Source organism: Oncorhynchus nerka, linkage group LG17, assembly GCF_034236695.1.
Source record: "Oncorhynchus nerka isolate Pitt River linkage group LG17, Oner_Uvic_2.0, whole genome shotgun sequence".
Lineage (NCBI taxonomy): Eukaryota > Metazoa > Chordata > Actinopteri > Salmoniformes > Salmonidae > Oncorhynchus > Oncorhynchus nerka.
This window is the reverse complement of record NC_088412.1, coordinates 42,662,074-42,686,661: the sequence shown is the minus strand read 5'-3', so window position 1 is coordinate 42,686,661 and position 24,588 is coordinate 42,662,074. Positions and strand designations below refer to the sequence as shown.

General features: G+C 43.3%; 2 protein-coding genes across 2 annotated transcripts; both read left to right on the top strand.

Moving 5' to 3' along the window:
* Nucleotides 1-1,271: 1,271 nt before the first annotated feature.
* On the top strand, nucleotides 1,272-2,857 carry si:ch211-284e20.8 (uncharacterized protein LOC563738 homolog). The gene is made up of 4 exons (XM_065002802.1): nucleotides 1,272-1,296; nucleotides 1,604-1,788; nucleotides 2,020-2,182; nucleotides 2,366-2,857. Exons 1-4 carry the CDS (start codon nucleotides 1,272-1,274, stop codon nucleotides 2,494-2,496), a joined length of 504 nt encoding a protein of 167 aa, XP_064858874.1. The 3' UTR covers nucleotides 2,497-2,857.
* Nucleotides 2,858-3,422: 565 nt separating this feature from the next.
* Nucleotides 3,423-24,160, top strand: LOC115145285 (BLOC-2 complex member HPS3-like). Its single transcript, XM_029686734.2, has 18 exons — nucleotides 3,423-4,007; nucleotides 5,077-5,432; nucleotides 5,608-5,782; nucleotides 8,880-9,057; nucleotides 9,535-9,617; nucleotides 9,785-9,974; nucleotides 10,091-10,172; nucleotides 11,110-11,264; nucleotides 16,899-17,007; nucleotides 17,169-17,446; nucleotides 19,217-19,394; nucleotides 19,522-19,755; nucleotides 21,434-21,619; nucleotides 21,753-21,947; nucleotides 22,249-22,356; nucleotides 22,489-22,695; nucleotides 22,882-22,972; nucleotides 23,406-24,160. Exons 1-18 carry the CDS (start codon nucleotides 3,791-3,793, stop codon nucleotides 23,531-23,533), a joined length of 3,150 nt encoding a protein of 1,049 aa, XP_029542594.2. The 5' UTR covers nucleotides 3,423-3,790; the 3' UTR covers nucleotides 23,534-24,160.
* The last annotated feature ends 428 nt before the right edge of the window (nucleotides 24,161-24,588 follow it).

Here is a 24,588-nt window from a genome sequence, read left to right as displayed (position 1 = left end):
ACCAGGATCCAGTTGCAGAGGGAGGTGTTTAGTCCCAGGGTCAGCTTAGTGATGAGCTCTGAGGGCACTATGGTTTTGAACGCTGAGCTGTAGCCAACGAACAGCATTCTGACGTAGGTGTTCCTTTTGTCCAGGTGGGAAAGGGCAGTGTGGAGTGCAATAGAGATTGTGTTATCTGTGGATATGTTGGGGTGGTATGCGAATTGGAGAGGATCAAGGGTTTCTGGGATGATGCTGTTGATGTGAGCCATGACCAAACTTTCAAAGCACTTCATATGGCTACAGACGTGAGTGCTACGTGTCGGTAGTCATTTAGGTAGGTTACCTTTGTGTTCTTGGGGACAGGGACTATGGTGTTCTGCTTGAAACATGTTGGTATTACAGACTCAGTCAGAGACAGGTTGAAAATGTCAGTGAAGACACTTGCCAGTTGTCAGCGCATGCTCGGAGTACACATCTTGGTAATCCGTCTGGCCCTTCGGCCTGTTTAAAGGTCTATAGAGAGCGTGATCACACAGTCGTCGGGAACAGCTGGTGCTCTCATGCATGCTTCAGTGTTTGCTTCGAAGCGAGCATATAAGTAATTTGGTATGCTTATGTCACTAGGGAGCTCACGGCTGGGCTTCCCTTTGTTGTCCATAATAGTTTGCAAGCCCTGCCACATCCGACGAGCGTTTGAGCCAGTGTAGAGGATTCAATCTTAGTCCGGTTTTGTCGCTTTGCCTGTTCTGATATGCAGAAGTTATTTTCGGTCATAAGAGACGGTGGCAGAAACATTATATACAAAATAAGTTACAAACAAAGCGAAAAAACACACAAAATAGCACAATTGGTTAGGAGCGCGTAAAACGGCAGCCATCTTCTCCGACCCATATATTATGTTTGGTATGGTTAGATAGAGGTTACTTAAGGCTAAAACAAAAGGAGCGTGGTTGGTCGGGCGAACATCTAGCAACACAAAGGTTACGTGTTGGAGTCTCATCACGGACAACTTTAGCAACTACTTACTACTTTTTAGCTACTTAGCATGTTAGCTAACCCTTCCCCTAACCCTTGAACCTAACCTTGACTGTAACCTTGACCGTAACCTTAAGCCGAACCCTTAGCCTAGCTAACTTTAGCCACCTAGCTAACATTAGGCACCTATCTAACGCTAGCCACAGCAAATGTAATTCGTAACCTATCATACAAAATGGATGATGGACATTCGCAAATTAAGAAATACCATACCAAATGTAACATATTTGAGTGTCCCGGACTTTTCATTTACTATGTTACGTCTACCCCGGAGTCCAGGTTGGCTTACAGGGTGTGGGGAGTATGATTTTTTTATGAAACTCTCTTACCACTAAACAGGTGTATGGGCAGTGTATGGCATCTATCTACTGTACGTTGTGAAAAGTGTGGAACTCCGCAGCAATAAAATGTACCATCCAACAAGGTAGAGTCTGGCTAGTAGGGTTTCGTTCTTCCTGGTCAGGTCAATAGGTCAGGAAAAATATACCGTATGTACTGTAACCACAAAACCCCTTCAGCTGAATGACCTACTGGTGTATTGTTGCTTTAGTTTGACTAACCTGTAGTAATGACCTATAGTAGTGAGCCCATACCTTGTGTCCAGTGCCTGCCACGGTCATCGTCGACACATGTCCAGACTGTCCAACAGTAGAGTGCCTGGATGACCCCATCATAGCGGAGACGGCCAATCTGTCCCTCCAGACATACAACAGAAAGAGTTGCCTTACCAACTACTACACTCTCCTCAACCTAACAGGAGCTAGCATGCAGGTCGGTGAGTTCATTCTATGTTGTATGGCAAATATGACAATTTTGCTATTGAAATAAAATGTTACTTTGCTATTGTCTTGGAGAGGAGTAGGAGGCACTTAACCAGCATGAGATGAGGTGCAACCAAAAATTATAAAAGCATTTTAAGGAAATAGATGTGACTCTTGCTCACAAAACTTGATGTTGTGACAACTATTTCAAGTTAAAATCACTTTGCTGTCATCTTCACAGTGGGTTGAGTGTCCGTCCTTCTTTGTGGAGTTCACCATTCAAGAGACGGTCTCTGCTAAGGACAATCCTGACGTTGATCTGACCCAATGTAAAATGATGGACTGTGAATTTTCAATGGAGTACTACACTACAGCTACACACTGTCTATCACATTCTGAAATAGGTAAAAAGGGAAAACCAACTGATCAAAATTATGATTTGTATGTGACAAGCTGGCAACTATTCAGTGGAGGAATGTAGCCTACTGTAGACCCACATCAGCATCACACCATTCTCAGTGATTTCACTATGTCATCATATCCTGTTTTTCTGTTTGACCAATAATATGCTGTGTTCTGTTCCCTAGCACAAGGGCTTGGCACAGGCTCTCACACCACTCTGGATGATGGCATGTTTGAGATCAAACTTCCCATCCAGTTCAAGTGTGAAATCTTTGAACCAGAGGTTGGGAATTTCCACAACAGTGCCATACCATGATGGAACCTCAGTAACATAGAGACAGCACAGCAGTAACCTCAGAAATTGGGCAGATGAGACCCCCACAATGTAGGAGTTTGTTCCAGTCCAGATCTGACTAAATTGTGATGTAAATTCAGGACCAAGACTAGGTCTAGGGGTAGGGGAAAGGAAGGGGTTGATCTCGGAGTGGGCATAATGTTCTGATTGACCCATTTCATAAGCACTTAAAGTTATTATCATTTTTATGTCCATCTCTCAGGCTAGAGAAGAAGTTATGAGAACCATAAACATGCACACACACACACTGCTTGCTGTGGGGTCGTGGTGGTCCTATCCCCCACCTCAAAGAGCCTCACCAGCAGCAAGCAACTGTCCAGGCAAGAGAAAAACCAACTTGGGACTGGACAGGTTTCAAATCTGATTGATAAACATCTTACGTTACTGCAATAACAGCTTATTAACACTTTTTTAATGAGATCAAAGCTATTTGGTAACGAGGGCACTATGACTCCAATACTTCCCCTCTTTTGCCCTGGCTGGATGTTTCTTTTGCTATTTTGGATCACATATGTAAAGAATTCCACAACATTGTACTGTATGATAATATTAACTATAATGTGTGTGTATCAGAGCAATAAATTAATGGTTTACAATGAATATATTTTCAATGGTCATCATTTATTGTTCAATTGTATCCAATTCATATGGAGCCCTGGAGGTGACATTGACAGCTGTTTTATGCAATTAAACATGTTCTCATCTGACGTGAAGGGCAAAAGTGTGCGTTTCAAAACCATGATTAATGTCAAACAAATTACTCACAAATATTTCGCAATCTGGCACTGTGGTTTTACAGTAGATGGAGTTGTGGTGCACAATAGCAAATGAAAGTCACAGCGCCTTAAATGACAGGGAAATCAACCAATCATCGCTGGAGATGGAGTTGTTGTTTCTGGTTTTCACTTTCACAATTAGCACCGCATGAATTCTTCAAACTGTGTTCCCTTTCAGATATAGTTAGCGTATACATAGGATTTCTGTGTAGAAAAGAGCAAGTGGAGTAAACTTACCAGGGACTAGGTAAAAAAAAAAGAATAATTTTCAAGATAAACGAATTCTGCCTGCTCATCACAAGACGGTGGGGGCATGTGATATGATCAAGTTATCTAGCTTAGCTAGCCTCTGGGTGTAGCTGGCTAACCTCGATATAGACAGTGAAAACAAAGCCCCGTATTATCCGGACAGAAGCGATGTATCTACCTTGATGTACACATCGTGTTTCTCGACGTAAATTACGGGAAAAACAGTGAAGATGGTTCACGTATACAACTGCCATCCATTCGCTTCCCAGCAAATCGTGCAAGCCGAACAGGAGCCTGGGTTAGTGTGTTGTGGCGGGGGTGTCTTGTTTGTGGAGTCCGCGGGAGGATGCAAGATCGAGGCATTTCAACTGGAAGCGGAGGGGTGTCCTCTCATCTGCCGCTTCGCCACCATGGGGACTGTGCAGAGCATCCTGCACAGCGAGATAGGTGTGTCACTTTCTTAATTCCACTTATCCTTTCTGTCTTTGCGCTGTTGTTTACTCACATTGTTTATAAACCCAGAGGCGCAGCAAACAGGCCGGGGTTAGGGGTGTGAGAAGTCAATGAGTGAAACATTCTTCCTTTGTTGTTAGTTTTCTCGAAATCTAAAGGCACGACCTCGATTCGAGCCAATGTCTTAAGTAGTTGAACATGTTATTACGCCCCCCACAACTTTTATATCGAAGGAGTGCCTTTGATTTGATGGCCTGCCCATGCGAAAAAAAGATTGCAGCAGGGGCACAACTTTGGTTTTATTATTTCTTGTTTTTATCCAGTTTGATAAATACTCAAAACAGCCTCCCCGGCTGCTCGGAAGCGTCCGCATGGTCCTAAAGCACAACGCCGCATCGTTTATTATAAAACTGGTGGGGACAAAAATGCAATTTCAGAATGTGGGGAGGGCATGGCCTCCCTGTCCCCAGTGAAAGTTGCGCCCCTCGAATGCAGTATAACTGCAATATAACTTTAGTTAGGGTGCAGTATAACTGCAGTATGCTGCAATTACTGCGTCCAAAATACCACAGTCCGATGCAGTTACTGCAGTTTCAAAACGGCAATCTTTTTTTGTATGGGTGCAAATGCACTGTTCGGATCGAGACGACCGTTAGAACCGATGACGTGTTGCTACGCATAAGCTTTGCTAGCCAACGTTGCCATGACATCACCTGAAAGTTTGTTCAGGGATTTCTATTGGAGAAGCAGTTTAAGCCTATTTTCATACAGTACTTTGGTAAACTCCCGAGGGAGTGTGGTGCATCAGCATGTGTGTATAGCTAGAGTTTGTAAATTCAGTCAAAGAAAAAAAACAGTAGTCTAATTTGGATCCCTTGTATTAAAAAAAAAGTGTCTTACATTGAAAATTCATCCAGGCTAATTTCCTACAGAATATACACAGAATATAAATGAATGAATTTGGAATATAATAATTAAATAACTCTCCACTCATGACGATGTCCTCATCCATGTTCTCAATCCTCTCTCCTCTGTCCTCCCTTGTCTTGCCCTCCCACCCCAGGGGACTACCTGGTGACCATCGAGGAGAAGAACAATGTCACCTACCTCCGCACCTACACCAACTGGCGCTACCAGGTGGCCGAGAAGACACGTGTGGGTGTGCGTCTGCTGGGCCACTTCCTGCGTGGCTCATCCATGCGTGGGGCTCCCAAGGAGCAGATGGAGATCATTGAGATTCCGCTGTTTGAGCGCCCACTGTGTGTAGCGTGCTGTGGGGTGACAGGGGACCTGCTGGTGGGCTGTCCTAAGAGCCTGGTGCTGTTCAGTCTCAAGAGACAGGCCCTCAACGATAAGCTCTCCATCCTGGACTTTGAGCGTTGTCTGATCCTCCACCTCCCAGGACTGTCGCCCCAACAGGTAGGGGTTGGGATTTCGGTAATCTCATCTACCAGCCAGTTCTTTCTGTGGAGCCTGTTATATTTGGTAGCATTTAGCCTGGTTAGGGTTTGGGAAGTTAATTCTGTAATGCAAACTTTGCATACAAAATATTCTTTAATAGAGTATTTATTAACGTTGCCATCCCTGCCTGCAGGTGGCGATCTGTGCGGGGTACATTGCCCTGCAGGCAGAGCTCGAAGTGCTGGTGGTCAAGCTGGAGAGACTTCCTGGCTCCGCCCCTACCCAGAAGTCAGCTGACAAGAAGTCCCAGGACCAATGTCTAGTCCCCAAGGATATGATCACTGGAGCAGAACACAACAATGAGATAGGTAACATGACTAGCTCTACACAGTGTGTTTCATGATTAACTACTCATGGTGTGATGTGGTAATGTACAGGAACTCAAGTCCTTTTGTTCACCCGACCTAGAATACCTCACAATCAAATGCCGACGGCATTACCTCCTGAGAGAATTCTCTTCGGTTATCGTCACAGCCGTGTATATTCCCCATCAAGTCGATACTGACGGCTCTCAAGGAACTACACTGGACTTTGTGTAAATTGGAAACCGCATATCCTGAGGATGCATTTATTGTAGCTGGGGACTTTAATAAGGCAACTCTAAAGAAAACATGACCAATGTTTTATCGACACATTTCCTGCACCACTTGTGCTTAAACTCTCAACCATTCCTAATCTCCCTTCCGGGACGGCTACAAGGCCCTCCCCCGCCCTCCCTTCAGCAAATCAGATCATGCCTCCATCCTGTCCTCCCTTCTGAAAGGCAGAAACTCAAACAGGAAGTACACGTGGTAAGGGCCGTTCAACACTGATCTGACCAATCGGAATCCATGCTTCAAGATTGTTTTGATCACGCTGACTGGGATATGATGGGTTGCCTCTGAGAATAACATTGACGTACGTATACACTAGAGGTTGACCGATTTATGATTTTTCATAATCATCATACCAATTATTGGAGGACTAAAAAAGTCGATACCGATTAATCGTCAGATTAATTTATTATATATATTTGTAATACAGACAATTACAACAAAACAGAATGAACAATGAACACGTATTTTAACTTAATATAATACATAAATAAAATCTATTTAGTCTCAAATAAGTAATGAAACATGCTCAATTTGGTTAAAATGCAAAAACACAGTGTTGGAGAAGAAAGTAAAAGTGCAATATGTGCCATCTAAAAAAGCTAACTTTTAAGTTCCTTTCTCAGAACATATGAAAGCTGGTGGTTCAATATTCCAAGTTCTTCAATATTCACAGTTAAGAACTTTTAGGTTGTAGTTATTATAGGAAATATGACGCGTCAACTATTTCTCTCTATACCATTTGTATTTCATATACCTTTGACTATTGGATGTTCTAATAGGCACTTTAGTATTGCCAGCCTAATCTCAGGAGTTGATACCCTGATGAAGACAGCTTGGCTGTCGAAACGTTGGTAATTACATTTTTGCATCTGAGCTCCTAGAGTGTGTGGCTCTCTTTTATTTTCAAGGCTTCAAGTCATAAACAGTGCTGTGGTTTAAGCATTGCTAAGAGCTGCTGGCAAACGCAGTAAAGTTTGAATGAATGCTTACGAGCCTGCTGCTGCCTACCATCGCTCAGTCAGACTGCTCTATCAAATCATAAACTTAATTATAATATAATAAACACAGAAATACGAGCCTTTGGTCATTAATATGGTCAAATCCGGAAACTATCATTTTGAAAACAAAACGTTTATTCTTTCAGTGAAATACGGAACCGTTCTGTATTTTATCGAACGGGTGGCAGCCCTAAGTCTAAATATTGCAGCTACATTGCACAACCTTCAATGTTATGTCATAATTATGTAAAATTCTGGCAAATTAGTTCGCAACGAGCCAGGCGGCCCAAACTGTTGCATATACCCTGACTCTGCGTGCAATGAAAGCAAGAGAGGTGACACAATTTCCTGAGTTAATGTTGCCTGCTAACATGAATTTCTTTCTTTTAACTAAATATGAAGTTTAAAAAATATATACTTCTTTGTATTGATTTTAAGAAAGGCATTGACGTTTATGGTTTGTACTGTAACGGCTTTCTAGGTGTGGTGAAGGAGAGTCGGACCAAAACGCAGCGTGTAGATTGCGATCCATGTTTATTCAAACAAACGTAACACGAAATAACACAAACACTACAAAAACAATAAACGTAACGAAAACCGAAACAGCCCTATCTGGTGCAAACACTAAGACAGGAACAATCACCCACAAAATACACAGTGAAACCCAGGCTACCTAAATATGGTTCCCAATCAGAGACAACGAGAATCACCTGACTGATTGAGAACCGCCTCAGGCAGCCAAGCCTACTCTAGACACCCCTACTCAGCCGCAATCCCAATACCTACTAAACCCCAATACAAAAACACACCACAACACAATAAACCCATGTCACACCCTGGCCTGAACAAATAATTAAAGAAAACACAAAATACTAAGACCAAGGCGTGACAGGTACATTCGTGCAACGATTGTGCTTTTTTCGCGAATACCTTATTTACATAAGTATTCAGACCCTTTGCTATGAGATTCAAAATTGAGCTCAGGTGCATCCTGTTTCCATTGATCATCCTTGGAATGTTTCTACAACTTGATTGGAGTCGATTTGTGGTAAATTCTATTGATTGGACATGATTTGGAAAGGCACACAGCTGTCTATATAAGGTCCCACAGTTGACAGTGAATGTCAGAGCAAAAACCAAGCCATGAAGTCGAAGGAATTGTCCGGAGAGGTCAGAGACAGGATTGTGTCGAGGCACAGATCTGTGAAGGGTACCAAAACATTTCTGCATTATTGAAGGTCCACAAGAACACATTGGCCTCCATTATTCTTAAATTTAAGATGTTTGGAACCACCAAGACTCTTCCTAGAGCTGACCACCCTGCCAAACTAAGCAATCAGGGGAGAAGGGCCTTGGTCAGGGAGGTGACCAAGAACCTGATGGTCACTCTGACAGAGCTCTAGAGTTCCTCTGTGGAGAGGTTGTCTTTCTGGAAGGTTCTCCCATCTCTGCATCACTCCACCAATCAGGCCTTTATGGTACAGTGGCCAGACGGAAGCCACTCCTCAGTAAAAGGCACATGATAGACTGCTTGGAGTTTGCCAAAAGGCACCTAAAGACTCTCAGACCATGAGAAACAAGATTTTCTGGTCTAATGAAACCAAGATTGAACTCTTTGGCCTGAATGCCAAGCATCACATCTGGAGGAAACCTGGCACCATCCCTACAGTGGTAGAATAAGGCTGTAACGTATCAAAATGTGGGAAAAGTAAAGGGGTCTGAATACACTGTACTACAAACTGCACCGTAAATGGTGTGGTTGTGTATTCTGTCTGATTGGATTGTGTTTATCTTGTCTTTGTATTCCCCAGAGGTGAGGAAAGAGGGTCTTGCTGGTCACCTTGATCAGGATGACTTCTTCATATTCCCTAAGCACCAGGAGCTGCTGGGGGACAGGGCTAAGGACTGTGGGGTCAAGGTCTCTCTGGAGTGGACAGGCATGGAGAGTGAGGCCAGGGGTATCCTCGCTATCACCTATATCTTATACAGGTGTGTACGTGTGGGAGCTGTTGTCGTATTTTTTATTTTTCATTTAACTAGGCAAGTCCGTTAAGAACAAATTCTTATTTACAATGACTGCCTACCCCGACCAAACCCTGACGATGCTGGACCAATTGAGCACCGCCCTATGGGACTTTTAATCACAGCCGGATGTGATTCAGCCTGGATTCAAACCAGGGACTGAAATGACGCCTCTTGCACTGAGATGCAGTGCCTTAGACCGTTGCGCCACTGGGAGCCCTTGTCTGTCTCTGTCTGTCTCTGTCTGTGTACGTACGTACTAGGGGTTATCCTATTCAGTCTCCCCTCCTTGCACTGAGATGCAGTGCCTTAGACCGTTGCGCCACTGGGAGCCCTTGTCTGTCTGTCTGTCTGTCTGTCTGTCTGTCTGTCTGTCTGTCTGTCTGTCTGTCTGTCTGCGTACGTACTAGGGGTTGGTCTCATTCTATTGGGTCTCCCCTCCAGACGTTTTGCTCCAGACTTCTTCCAAGGCTGCAGTGTGGAGGATACCCGCCTGCACTCCCTGCAGTTCCACCCTGTATTCACCAGTGAGTCATACCTTCCTTACGCTGTCCCTGCCTATGGAACTAACATGTACTGTAAATCCATAGGTAGGTAGGAGGCACACACATTTTAAAGTAGGACCTATTTCTACATTCCCTCCTTCACTCCTCATCCCTTTATTTTCTATTGGTCTTCTCTCCCTGACAACCAGGTAACCAGGAAGTGTGTGCTGAGGGGGGGAGAGGGGTGGAGCCGACGTGTGTGTTCTGTTTCTTCTCGCTGCCCAACACGGGCTACGTGTACAGTGTGAGGGGTGGAGTGGAGATGGTCTCAGTCTATCAGTATCCAGAGAAAGCCCAGCAGGCTGTCCTCACTGACCTCTTCCTCCACATCATCACCAAGTAAGGACAGGAGAAAGAATACGAAGTTCAGGAGACTGATATTACTGATTGATTGATTATTTGAGACTGGTCTCATCTACCTCTTCTAAACGTAATAGTACCTGTGTCTTTGGCAGGAATGCTCTCCAGTGTTTCTCAGTGAGGTGTTCTGCAGTGGCAGCCAGAGCTGAGGACCCTTACATCGATACCACCATGAAGGTGAGTATCACTCCACTGCCCTTCGCTAATGGAAGAGAGATCAATCCCACTTACGCCTACTGCTTACACCTATCTCTATGCATTAGACCTCCTCATTATTGATCTGAAGGACGCTTTGACTGTCTTCCCTTCTTGTGTGTGATTGGCTGTGCCTCGGTTGGCTGTGCTCTGATTGGTCCTGCTACACAATGAGACAGGAAGCCATTTAAGTGGATAAGAACTTCTGCAGAACTACAGATGGATGGCTGCTTGGCTCAAGATCAGTGTGTTAGATTCACAAAGATGGAGGAGCTGGAAAGGGATCAAAATGACAACCACACAGTTGCAGTTTGTGTTTATACATGTGTGCGTGCCAAACAGTTACACAGTGGATTCAGAGCAGCACACTCGCATATGCGCCTAAGAAATTGATGTGTGCGAACTGAAAAAGTGTATGTGCATGTGCGAGTGTGAGCACATGTGCAAAGAATTGCTGCTGCAGCTATTTTCAAAGTATATCTGACGTTTTGTATCATAGCTGGTAGCGAATCACACAAAGAACTACGAAGAGTCTCATATATCCTACAGTTTCGCGCAGCAACTGTGCCTGGGGTGCTGTGCCCGCCGTGAGTGAAGTGCTGAAAGATTCATTGTTGGAAGCGCACAGGTATAGAAGTTGATCGAATTTACCCGAAAGGCTACTAAAGTGTGACTTTGTGTTTCTTGACTATTTACCCTGCCCTGTGACCCATATTCAAACAAAACCATTTAAGCCACCTTCGGTTTCCAGTGTAAGACCATAACATCTGCAAGAAACGGTTGGCATGTAGCAACATTAATGTGATTATTTTAATGAATCCCAAAGATGCAAAAGTGGTAATTGCAATTTCACCGACTAAATGTAAGCAACCACCAGGTAATGAGTCGCTTAAGTGTAACTGGCTGTTGTGTTGTGCAGGCCTGTCCTCCCATCACCATGGAGGTGTGTGCTTTGCGGATCCAGCTGTTCATTGGTCTAAAGGCTCTGTGTCACGATCGCCACCACATCGTCCTGCTAACCGCTGCAGACGTGGAGACCAGGGAGGACACAGAGAGGGCAGCTCGCAGGAACCTGTAGGTCACACACACACAGTCATAGCTAGAGCTGCACTTGATTAGAAAGGAAATATACCTGTGCAATTGACTCAAACCAAACTAAATACTGCTTCAAAATCTGACCAATTCAAATTCTGAGAATGCTATAGATCTACGGTAAGACATCTGATCTAGGGCTGGCCGATATCATATTTTAAGGTAAACCGGTATACATTTTTTCAAGACCATCTAAACTCCGCAAAAAAAGTAACGTCCTCTAACTGTCAACTGCGTTTATTTTCAGCAAGCTTAATATGTGTAAATATTTGTATTAACATAACAAGATTCTACAACTGAGACATAAACTGAACAAGTTCCACAGATATGCGACTAACAGAAATGGAATAATGTGTCCCTGAATAAAAGGGGGGGTCAAAAGTAACAGTCAGTATCTGGTGTGGCCACCAGCTGCTTTAAGTACTGCAGTGCCATCTCCTCCTCATGGCCTACACCAGATTTGTCAGTTCTTGCTGTGAGATGTTTCCCCAGTCTTCCACCAAGGCACCTGCAAGTTCCCGGACATTTCTAGGGAAATGGAACTAGCCCTCACCCGCCGATCCAACAGGTCCCAGATGTGCTCAATGGGATTGAGATGCGGGCTCTTCGCTGGCTATGGCAGAACACTGACATTCCTGTCTTGCAGGAAATCACACACAGAACGAGCAGTATGGCTGGTGGCATTGTCATGCTGGAGGGTCATGTCAGGATGAGACTGCAGGAAGGGTACCACATGAGAGAGGAGGATGTCTTCCCTGTAATGCACAGCGTTGAGATTGCCTGCAATCACAAAAAGCTCAGTCCGATGATGCTGTGACACATCGCCCCAGACCATGACGATCGATCCCGCTCCAGAGTACAGGCCTCAGTGTAACGCTCATTCCCTCGACAATAAACATGAATCCGACCATCACCACTGGTGAGACAAAAACGCGACTCGTCAGTGAAGAGCACTTTTTGCCAGTCCTGTCTGGTTCAGCGACGGTGGGTTAGTGCCCATAGGCAACGTTGTTGCCAGTGATGTCTGGTGAGAACCTGCCTTACAACAGTCCTACAAGCCCTCAGTCCAGCCTCTCTCAGCCTATTGCGGTCAGTCTGAGCACTGATGGAGGGATTGTGCGTTCCTGGTGTAACTCAGGTAGTTGTTGTTGCCATCTTGTACCTGTCACGCAGGTGTGATGTTCAGATGTACCGATCCTGTGCAGATGTTTTACACGTGGTCTGCCACTGCGAGGTCAATCAGCTGTCCATCTTGTCTCCCTGTAGCTGTCTTAGGGGTCTCACAGTACGGACATTGCAATGTATTGCCCTGGCCACATCTGTAGTCCTCATGCCTCCTTGCAGCATGCCTAAGGCACATTCACGCAGATGAGCAGGGACCTTGGGCATCTTTCTTTTGGTGTTTTTCAGATTCAGTAGAAAGGACTCTTTAATGTCTCTTTAAACTCTTTACAAAAGATCTGTGAAGTTATTTAGATTTTTACGAATGACATTTGAAAGACAGGGTCCTGAAAAGGGGACATTTTCTTTTTTTGCTGAGTTTATAATGGTATTTTGATACAGATAAATTAATTTAAAGTTACTTCACTGTCAGTTTTGACCTAGTTTGGTTGAGTATAAAACAATCCGTATGTAGAAAGCCTGTTAAAACCACTTAGAATTCATTTGTTGCCTTCCTAGGTGTCGTGCACTTTTCATAAAACAAATTTAGAGCTTATATTATTCAGAAACATAAAATACTGTCAAAAATGTAGAAATATTGTGATATATTTTGGCCAAAATCTGATCATACCCATATAACAGCTTTCTGTGTAGCACAATTACAGAAACATTGTCACTACACACATTCATCATTTATGAAGCTTTGAAACTACACTCTATTTCTTCACATTGGTATTCAAAAGATTGCATTGTAAGGATATACCGAACCAGTCAAAAGTTTGGACACACCTACTCATCCCAGGGTTTTTCTTTATTTTAGCAATTTTCTACATTGTAGAATAATAGTGAAGACATCAAAAATGATGAAATAACACATATGGCATCATGTCATAACCAAAAAATATAGTAGCCACCCTTTGCCTTGATGACAGCTTTGCACACTCTTGGCATTCTCTCAACCAGCTTCATTAGGTAGTAACCTGGAATGCATTTCAGTTAACAGGTGTGCCTTGTTAAAAGTTAATTTGTGGAATTTCTTTCCTTAATGCATTTAAGCCAGTCAGTTGTGTTGTTACATGGCAGGGGTGGTATACAGAAGATAGCCCTGTTTGGTAAAAGGCCACGTACATATTATGGCAAGAACAGCTCAAATAAGCAAAGAGAAATGACAGTCCATCATTACTTTAAGACAAAAAGGTCAGTCAATGCCTAGCGGGACACCTGTCGACAACTTCCGGTGAAATTGGAGGTAGCAAAATTCAAATAAATAATCATAAAAATTACGGATATTAAACATTTAGGTACATACAAGTGTCTCATATCGGTTAAAAGCTTCAATTCTTGTTCATCTAACTACATTGTCAGATTTACAATATGCTTTACAGCGATAGCATGCCCTGCGATTGTTTGAGGACGGCGCCCCATATCAACATTTTTCCACCGGCACAGGCTTCATAAAATCACAAATAGTGAAATGCAGAAATGTTTTGGTACCCTTCCCCAAATCTGTGCCTCGACACAATTCTGTCTCAGAGCTTTACGGCCAATTCCTTCTACCTCATGGCTTGGTTTTTGCACATGCACTGTGGGACCTTCTACAGACAGGGGTGTCCCTTTTCATGTCCAATCAATAGAATTTACCACAGCTGGACTCCAATCAAGTTGTAGAAACATCTCAAGGATGATCAATGGAAACAGGATGCACCTGAGCTCAATTTTGAGTCTCATAGCAAAGGTTCTGAAAACCTATGTAAATAAGTTATTTCAATGTTTTATTTTTAATACATTTGCAAACATTTCTAAAAACCTGTTTCGCTTTGTCATTATGGGGTATTGTGTGTAGATTGGTGAGTATTTAAAAAAATCAATTTTAGAGTAAGACTAACAAGTCAAAATATTTTCTGAATGCACTGTATGCATAAGCTCTAATATGCATGTGGGTGTTTTGATTTAATAATCCCCTTAGAAGGTGCTGTACATTTTGTTGTTAGGCTTTGAAACAACATCAACAATGGCCGTGTTTTCCACTCAGTTTCAACCTGTTGTTGAACTTCTTTCTACAGATTGATCATCACAGTAAGATGAGCACAATACTATTTTGATGGTAAATGTTTCATGTGATTGTCGATTGCATTGATGTCAGCATGGTTAGAGGGACAATAGAGCGCTGAGTACCAGGCCATTGGCGACCTGATGGTTGTTAGTGAGTTGGGTACTGTCAACGCATGTCCAGAGTGCGTAAGAGTAGATTACCGTGACTCAACGGTCACATGGAATTTTACTGCAGTCCTGACTCATGACCTCCGAAGTGGCGGTAATAGGGTCTCCTCAACAGCCCTAATCATACCCATAACATGATGCAGCAAATTAATAACTTCACAATGCTCAAAGGGATATTCAATGTCTGATTTATTTTTACCCATTTACCAATTGGTGACCTTCTTTTCGAGGCATTAGAAAACCTCTCTGGTCTTTGTGGTTGAATCTGTTTTGAAATTCACTGCTCGACTGAGGAACCTTACAGATAATTGTGTGCAGGGGTGCAACTTTGGTTTTAGAAGTGGGGGGATATAATATAATTGGTTATTTATATATATTAGTACAAGTCAAAAGTTTGGACACGCCTACTCATTCAAAGTTTTTTCTTTATTTTTACTATTTGTACATTGTAGAATAATAGTGAAGACATCAAAACTATGAAATAACACATGGAATGATGTAGTAAACAAAAAATAGTTTTCAACAAACAAAAAATAAAGAGTAGGTCTAAAACTTTTGATCTGTATATTTTCAAATAACTGCCCTTTTTCTATCCACAAATTGGGCGAACAAAACGGTCTAAAAGAAATCTGTGCGGCCCTCTGTTGAATTTTGAAATCTTTTGATGTGGCCCTCAAGCCCAAAACTTTGCCCACCCCTACTCTAGAGTCAGGCGCAGTAGGATTATTAAACGTTAATGTTCACTGTACATGATGTACATGATGTTCCATGTACAGTGCCTTCAGAAAGTATTTCCAACCCTTTACTTTTTCACATTTTGTTGTGTTACAGCCTGAATTAAAAATGGATAAAATGTTGATTTTGTGTCACTGGCCTACAAACAATAACCCATAATGTCAAAGTAGAATTATGTTTTTAGACATTTTTACTAATTCATAAAAAAATGAAAAGCTGAAATGTCTTGAGTCAATAAGTATTCAACCCATTTGTTATGGCAACCCTAAATAAGTTCAGGAGGAAAAATGTGCTTAACAAGTCACATAATAAATGTCAAGGTCTCACTCACTGTGTGCAGTAATAGTGTTTAACATAATTTCTGAATGACTACCTCATATCTGTACCCCACACATACAATCGGGCGCAAATTTAATTTTTGTCCCGTACCAGTCAAAAGTTTGGATACACCTACTCATTCAAGGTTTTTTCTTTATTTTTACTATTTTCTACATTGTAGAATAATGATGAAGACATCAAAACTATGTTCTAAAACTTTTGACCTGTAGTGTAGGTCCATTATAATTTCGACATACTTTCGATTTAGTTCTAAAAGTTCCAGTTTGCCCTGGAATGTCCCGCACGCTGTGGTTTGTCCACCCCTGCTCTAGAGAGCATGAAGGATCCAGAGGTCGGAAGAAACAACTATATCTGATATTTTCATGAGAACTTATTTCTCAACTTTATTTATGTGATCAAGTCATGTGCAACAGGCACCACATGACCACTAGAATTAAGGAGTGAGGCCAGGCATTCACAGAAGCGAAGTAAGGCAACAGTAAGGAAATTCCTATCCTCCACCAAGCTGACCCTGACTCCAAATCACACACAAATCACACTCAGGGGGCCTTCATATCATATGAGAGTGCTTGGCACTGTAGCCGTAAGCTACTTAGGAAGGAGAAGTAGAGGGAGTGTTTAACTGGCTAATAGTGTCCGGTCCGTCATTAGCTCTAACTGCTAGAGGCTATACAGGACATATAGCAGATAGAACACACACGCACAATGGGTTCAGCACATGGTCTGTAGGCCTTGTGCGTTAACTTGTGGAGTCATGAAGAAAAACATGCAACATGTTTGATTCACATCAACTCCAGAAACACTGCCCTCAATAACTTCCACTGGTGATTGTTTTGGATTGGTAGGTAGTCATGCTCGCTAGTTCCTTAAACAAACCTCTCAGTCAAACTGGAACTGAAACTAAATGTTTGGTGGTCTTTTACCGAATAGGTTTGTGCCATTCATGTGAACTCAAATTGAGCTAGAGTTAGTGTTCTGCATGGTCCACACCAGGAGTTTACTGTAACCTCTTTGTGTTTAATGTTATTGGAGCTGAGCTGTAGTTTCTGACCTAGAAGCTGTAATATCAGCCATCTGTGGCCCAGAATGACCGGTATTACAGAAGTGACTGGCGTTATGGAGATGAGCTGACTGTACTTCTTCCCTGACCTCTGATCCCAGGAACAGGAAGTCATCCTCCACCAAGCACCGGGATCCCATTGAGATGAGTCGCGGCTGGAATCTATACGTGGTCAACACCGTCCCCCCACTCCAACTCTACAATGAGATGGTACAGCACCTCAACACCAGAACAACATGTCAACCAAAGCCTTAATGTTTACGAGACATTACTCATTTTTACCATTCATTTTTCTTTGGCTCTGTTGTGCTGAATGATGCGTTTATGCTGTTTAACCTTGTATTCAACAATGAACCTTTTCTCTGGGCTAGGTGGAGTATAGTAAGAAGTATGAGGAGACCAACCCTCTGTCTCAGAGCTGTCTGCACCTGCTCAGTGAGGCCCACCTCCTCCTGAGAGCCACGCTCCTGGACCCCCGGGTGGGAAATCCAGTGGAGCAGCCTCAGAGCAGTGACCAGAACCTAGCCCGGTCCCTGGGATATACAGCAACAGACAAAATAGGCAGCACCACTGACAGAACCACAGACAGACAGGAGCTACAGCAGGCCTTCCAGGAGAGCTGTGCCCATTTAGGAGACTGCTTCAGTAGGTCAGTTGGTTCGGGGTTACATTAAAATCAAGGTTGATTGATATGTTATTTATTTATACATTATGTTAGTTGATTAATATGCTAGTTTACTGATTTATATGTTAGCTAATTGATTGATTGATTTTGTTGATTTGTTTTTGGACTGGTTTGCCCATTTGTCAACAACTATTTTTCAAATGTGTTACTGGACACTTAATGTGAAGTGTGACTGTCTCTTCCACATACATTGGGGCAAAAAAGTATTTAGTCAGCCATCAATTGTGCAAGTTATCCCACTTAAAAAGATGAGAGTGGCCTGTAATTTTCATCATAGGTACATTATGACAGACAAAATTAGAAAAAAAATCCAGAAAATCACATTGTAGGATTTTTAATGAATGTATTTGCAAATTATGGTGGAAAATAAGTATTTGGTCAATAACAAAAGTTTATCTCAATACTTTGTTATATACCCTTTGTTGGTAATGACAGAGGTCAAACGTTTTCTGTAAGTCTTCACAAGGTTTTCACACACTTGCTGGTATTTTGGCCCATTCCATCATGCAGATCTCCTCTAGAGCAGTGATGTTTTGGGGCTGTTGCTGGGCAACACGGACTTTCAACTCCCTCCAAAGATTTTTAATGGGGTTGAGATCTGGAGACTGGCTAGGCCACTCCAGGACCTTGAAATGCTTCTTACGAAGCCACTCCTTCGTTGCCCGGGCGGTGTGTTTGGGATCATTGTCATGCTGAAAGACCCAGCCACGTTTCATCTTCAATGCCCTTGCTGATGGAAGGAGGTTTTCACTCAAAATCTCACGATACATGGCCCCATTCATTCTTTCCTTTACACGGATCAGTCGTCCTGGTCCCTTTGCAGAAAAACAGCCCCAAAGCATGATGTTTCCATTCCCATGCTTCACAGTAGGTTTTTACCAAAAAGTTCTATTTTGGTTTCATCTGACCATATGACATTCTCCCAATCTTCTTCTGGATCATCCAAATGCTCTCTAGCAAACTTCAGACGGGCCTGGACATGTACTGGCTTAAGCAGGGGGACACGTCTGGCACTGCAGGATTTGAGTCCCTGGCGGCGTAGTGTGTTACTGATGGTAGGCTTTGTTACTTTGGTCCCAGCTCTCTGCAGGTCATTCACTAGGTCCCCCCGGTGGTTCTGGGATTTTTGCTCACCGTTCTTGTGATCATTTTGACCCCACGGGGTGAGATCTTGCGTGGAGCCCCAGATCGAGGGAGATGATCAGTGGTCTTGTATGTCTTCCATTTCCTAATAATTGCTCCCACAGTTGATTTCTTCACGCCAAGCTGCTTACCTATTGCAGATTCAGTCTTCCCAGCCTGGTGCAGGTCTACAATTTTGTTTCTGGTGTCCTTTGACAGCTCTTTGGTCTTGGCCATAGTGGAGTTTGGAGTGTGACTGTTTGAGGTTGTGGACAGGTGTCTTTTATACTGATAACAAGTTCAAACAGGTGCCATTAATACAGGTAACGAGTGGAGGACAGAGGAGCCTCTTAAAGAAGAAGTTACAGGTCTGTGAGCGCCAGAAATCTTGCTTGTTTGTAGGTGACCAAATACTTATTTTCCACCATAATTTGCAAATAAATTCATTAAAAATCCTACAATGTGATTTTCTGGATTTTTTTTTCTCTCATTTTGTCTGTCGTAGTTGAAATGATACCTATGATGAAAATTACAGGCCTCATCTTTTTTAAGTGGGAGAACTTACACAATTGGTGGCTGACTAAATACTTTTTTGCCCCACTGTATGTGTAGGTTTGATAAGCGTGACTGCCACCTGGCCCTGCCCTACTATAAGATGTCAGGCCTGTCTGTGACAGAGGTGATCTCCAGGAACAGGTGTCTGTCCAGCAGCCCCTGTGGCTATGGGAAGGGGTTCCTCTTCTTCCTCAAACACTCACTCTATGAGGAGACCATGGAGGAGCTCACTGAGGTAGCTACACCAGTCCTTGGAGACCTCCAGCTATTCCACATTTTTGTTAAATTCCAACACAAGCACATCTGATTCAATAGTGTTGAATGTTGATAGCCAAGGGTTCTTGCCTGTGTGTGTAATGTAGGAGACAGCCAACGAGGTGCTGGATATCTTCGGTGTGGCCGAGCCGTCCCAGCTCCCCCATGTTATATCCAGCCCCTCCATGGTCAGAGCCAGCCCTGACAGTGGCCTGGCCCACCTAGAGCGCCTGGAGTCCATCGGAGCCCCCTCTGTACCCCTCACTCTCTCCAAGGCTGCCCTGGCCCTCCGCATGGGAGACCTGCAGCTCTACAGACAACACATGGACAGACACACAGAGGTTTGTGTATATTGACTGCGTGTGTGTATTGAAATGTAGATTATATTGTACTGTGATGTTTCACTGTGGATCCAAATAAAGTGGTTTAGTATGTAGATGTGGTATACGTACTACTGCGTATTTCCATGGTGTGTGTAATTTAAAGGCGCAATAGGCAGAAATCGCTCCGCCATTTCCTGGTTGCTGAAATTCTAATAGTTGAAATCAAATTTTATTTGTCACATGCGCCGAATACAACAGGTATAGAACATATAGTAGACCTTACAGTGAAATGCTTACTTACACGCCATTAACCAACAATGCAGTTTAAAGAAAACAGGAGAGAAAAAAAGATAAGATAAGAATAACAAATAAAGAAAGAGCAGCAGTACATAAGAATAGTGGGGCTATATACAGGGGGTACCAGTACAGAGTCAATGTCAATGTGTGGTGGCACCAGTATTGAGGTGATATGTACATGTAGGTAGAGTTATTAAAGTGTCTATGCATAGATAATAACAGAGTAGCAACAGTGGAGAAGAGGGGGGGGAGCAATGCAAATAGTGTGGGTAGCCATTTGATTAGCTGTTCAGGAGTCTTATGGCTTGGGGGTAGAAGCTAGTTAGGAGCCTCTTGCCGTGCGGTAGCAGAGGGAACAGTCTATGACTAGGTTGGCTGGAGTCTTTGACTATTTTTAGGGCCTTCCTCTCACACTGGTATAGATGTCCTGGATGGCAGGAAGCTTGGCCCTGGTGATGTACTGGGACGTATGCACTACCCTCTGTAGTGCCTTGTGGTCGGAGGCAGAGCAGTTTCCTTAGATATCGTGCACCAGCTGCTGTTCACATATATGCAGAGGCCCCTGCCCCTTGTCTTACCAGAGGCTGCTGTTCTGTCCTGCCAATGGAGTGGATAACCCTGTATGTTCTTAATGTCGTCCTTCAGCCACAACTCAGTGAAACATAAGAAATAACCATTTTTAATGTCCCATTGGTAGGATATACATGCTTTCCGATCGTCCCATTTATTTTCCAGCAATTGAACATTAGCTAGCAGGAAGGAAGGCAAGGGCAGATTAGCCACTCGTCGCCTGATTCTCAGGCACCCTGATCTTTTTCCACAAAATATAAGTTTCCTTCTCCAGTGAATCACTGGGATCTGGGCATGGTCGGGTGTCTGTAGTAGTATATCCCTCCCAGTCTGACTCATTGAAGGGCTCTTCATCCAGTTTGAGGTGAGCAATCGCAGTTCTGATGTCCAGAAGCTCTTTTCGGTCAAAAGACACAGTAGCAGCAACATTATGTACAAAACAAGTTACGAACAATGTGAAAAAAAGCAAAAAAATAGCATGGTTGGTTAAGAGCCGATAAGACAGCAGCCCTCCCCTCCGGCGACATCGTAAGTTTGCCTAATTCCATTTATGTGACAAAACAAGCAGTCACTATGTAGAGAATCATTGTACCATCTAAACCACTGTGAAATATCTTTTCCATAATCAAAAAAAGTAAAAGATGCAAAAAAATAACTTAAGAACGGGAAGCATAGAAATAGCACACACAAAACAGATCTACCACTTCTTAAACTTGCTTTCAATGAGAAGTACAGATCTATAACTCACATTTCTATGTAAATTTGGCCGGGTTGCCTAAAATGTTACATATTGTAGCTTTAACTGTCTATGTACTATATACCTACCCAGATGCTGCAGGTATATGGGTTCATCGAGGAGCACAAACTGCTGCTGCATGGCAGAGGGCACACGGTGGTGCCCACCCCCCTGGCACGCCACCTCAGGGACAGCCAGGAAGGTCTGCTGGTAGCAGCCATGGTTGCGCTACACGAGAATAACAAGGTCAAACTGGACGAGGCTGACCTCTTCTTCCAGGTTAGGGTTACAGTGTTTGTGTGTAAGTCATTCCTATAGGATTTCTGTAGGATTTCCTGATCCCAAGTATGATCTTTAAAATGTTCATGTGTCATTGTGAATGTATTGAAATGTGTATGTGTGTGTCCTGTAGAAGCTTTGTGGGAACCTGTCAGGGCCCCAGGGAGGCCCTCAGCTGCTGGTGGACTTCTGGGAGGCCCTGCTGATGGCCTCATCACAGGAAGCTGTCATCCAGGAGCTGCTGTTCCGCCTCACCTCTGTCTACATTGACCGCGTCACGCGCCGAGACAGCCAAGGCATGAAACCACTCAAGACCGCAGACGACCTGGTTTGTTTCTGTCTCTGTAGTTTGTTGTGTTCTTGTCACTATGGCATGATGTTCCCCAGGGTTATAGCCTAGCTAGGAGGTAGTAGAGAGGTAGTCCTACAGTAAGACTGTCTATATATCGGTTGTGTATCTGTTGTGTAGATCAGGGGTTTTCAAACCTCTCCTCAGGAGACCCCCAGATGTTTTAACTATTTCGCAGCCAGCATACCTGATTCAAGTTGTCCACTAACCATCAAGCCATTTTATAGGTGCATCAGGTGGGCTAGTTCAGGACCACAACAACATTGTTTCTGTGTTGTAGATCAACTCATGTTCTCACTATGGTGTGCCGTATCCCTGGGTCAGCATCCTGACTCCAGCTCACTTCAGTATCATTCAAGATCACCAGGAGGACCTCCAGAAACTACAGGTCAATCTCTCTACATTGTCTTACCAATTAACCAACCAATCAACATGTAAAATAAAGCTTTGTTAAGCCTCAGTTGTAAATTCACCAATATGGTGAACAAACTATAAACCCTCAATGTTCACTCCTTCCCAGTCCCTGCTGTGCGGACCCACCCTGGATGTGTCGTCCATCCTGCCCCTGTTGGAGCAGCTGCCAGACGGGGACAACGCAGGGCTCAGTGTGCACTTGCTCTGTGCCACCAAGCTGGACCGCCACGAGAGCTCCATCGAGAGGCTTCTAGACCGATGTCCTCAGGCAATCATCCCCTACGCTAACCACGAGCTGCAGAATAACAAAATGGTGGGTACTGCTATGCACTGTAACTCTCACCCTACTGTGAAACGCACTGCCCCAACTCCTCTGACCCTACTGCGGAACTCATAGTATTTGCCCAACCTTAAATCCTCATAACCCCTTACCTTAATCCTAAAGTCTGAACTCTAACATTTGTATAACATTTCTATATATTCATGTGATTTTGTTCAGACTCTGTGGTGGCAGAAACTGTTTCCTGAGCTGTGTGAGAGAACCAGAGCAGCAGGGGGAGAGAACACCATCTTACTGTCTGCACTCAAAGGTACACTTAGACTAGCCTGTGATTCAAGCATAGGGTTTAACTCCATAATGTCACCTCTTTTGCTGTAGTTAAAATGGGAAATCTGCAGTTTTGGTAAACAGCTGAGGGATGGGGCTGGAGAAATGTAACCAGTCCTAAATTAATAGACAGTGTTATGGATGCAAGGATTGACCACCCATGATATCAAAATTATAGTTTTAACTATGTTTTGAGGCTATAGAGTTTTTTTGTTTACACGCATTGTTTACACGCAGTGGACTAAAACAAGCGTATATATATAGTTGAACTAAGATCATGAGGCATGTATAAGTTCTATTCCTCAAGAATCAAATCTGTATATCATTAATAAAAAATATGTATGCAGAACTCGCTGATTGCCCCTTTAATATTCAGAGAGTTTGGGCTGCAACATCTGTATTTTCCCCGACAACAGAAACGCTGGTGGTGGTTGCCATGGAGCTGAATCCACTGGAGTTTCTGGACCTGTTGCCTGATGACGGGACGGCACACTTCTTCCTGCCTCACCTGCTGGAGTGCAGCCAGAGAAATCTCATGACGTAAGGACCGTGTGGAACAGATATACAGTAGCTCAAAAAAACAAAAAAAAACATTCCATGGTCCACCCAATTTCTAGGACAGCTTTTGAATAAGTAGAACACAAGTGTCCATTAAGCAAACATTCCAAATGGTATGCTGGTTTGAATGGGAATTTCCCTAACGATTCTAATGCAATAGAGGGTCCTAAACCTGGACCGTACTGGACAATCAACCACTTAGTGTGGAGTGAGCCTCTCAAACACTACCTACTACTGTAGAGCCTAATGAAAATGGCCCACATACTAAAAACAACCATGTTTGTAGTCATTAGTTAAATGAGGTGCAGAGACACTGATTTTACGACCTCACTTTGTCTTTCTGTTCCCAAGTATTGATGCCGTGTTCCTAGTCATACCCTGCAGTGGTACTAGTCCTCTATGTAGACTCCCCTGATACACTGCGAGACCTTTTCTTTACGACAGAGTATTATGAACTTGATGTTAAGTTACACACTGGACTGTTCTGGCATTTCTTCTGTTTATTGGGTGAAGAGAAAAAGGTGGTTCAATAACATGGAATGAAGGAAGCTATGACCTCACTGTATAATCGTGATGTTTTGCTTGCGGCATTAATAAATGCTCTAAAAAAATATTTAATTTGCATTCTTCTCCTTTCACCATGTGTATATATGCCAATGTTGGACAAACAAAAGGATGTTATATTTTCAAAACTCATTTCAGAGCATTGACATTAGACAAGCATCAACATTTTAGTAATTTAGCAGACGTTCTTATCCAGAGCGACTTAATGCATTCATCTTCTAGGTGGGACAAATACACTTTTCCTCAAAGTATCTATCAGCAAAGTCAGAGCTAGGGGTATGTTTTAAAGACACTCTTTAAAGAGGATACGGTTTCAGGTGTTTTTAGGGGGGGAGTGCTTGGGTTGGGGTGTAGTGGACGCAAGCTTTGACGGTCATCTAGGGTCACGTCAAGATTCTTTGCACTCCAGGAGGGCGATATTGGAGTTGTCAACAGTGATGGAGAGACACACCAAAAGTGAGTGTATGTGGTGCACAC

Coding starts and splice junctions, on each gene's coding strand:
- si:ch211-284e20.8 (XM_065002802.1), top strand. CDS start 1,272: ATGTTACGTCTACCCCGGAGTCCAG. Junction 1,297..1,603: donor ACGTCTACCCCGGAGTCCAG/GTTGGCTTACAG, acceptor TATAGTAGTGAG/CCCATACCTTGTGTCCAGTG. Junction 1,789..2,019: donor TAACAGGAGCTAGCATGCAG/GTCGGTGAGTTC, acceptor TCATCTTCACAG/TGGGTTGAGTGTCCGTCCTT.
- LOC115145285 (XM_029686734.2), top strand. CDS start 3,791: ATGGTTCACGTATACAACTGCCATCCATTCGCTTCCCAGCAAATCGTG. Junction 9,618..9,784: donor GTTCCACCCTGTATTCACCA/GTGAGTCATACC, acceptor CCTGACAACCAG/GTAACCAGGAAGTGTGTGCT. Junction 19,395..19,521: donor CCATGGAGGAGCTCACTGAG/GTAGCTACACCA, acceptor TGTGTAATGTAG/GAGACAGCCAACGAGGTGCT.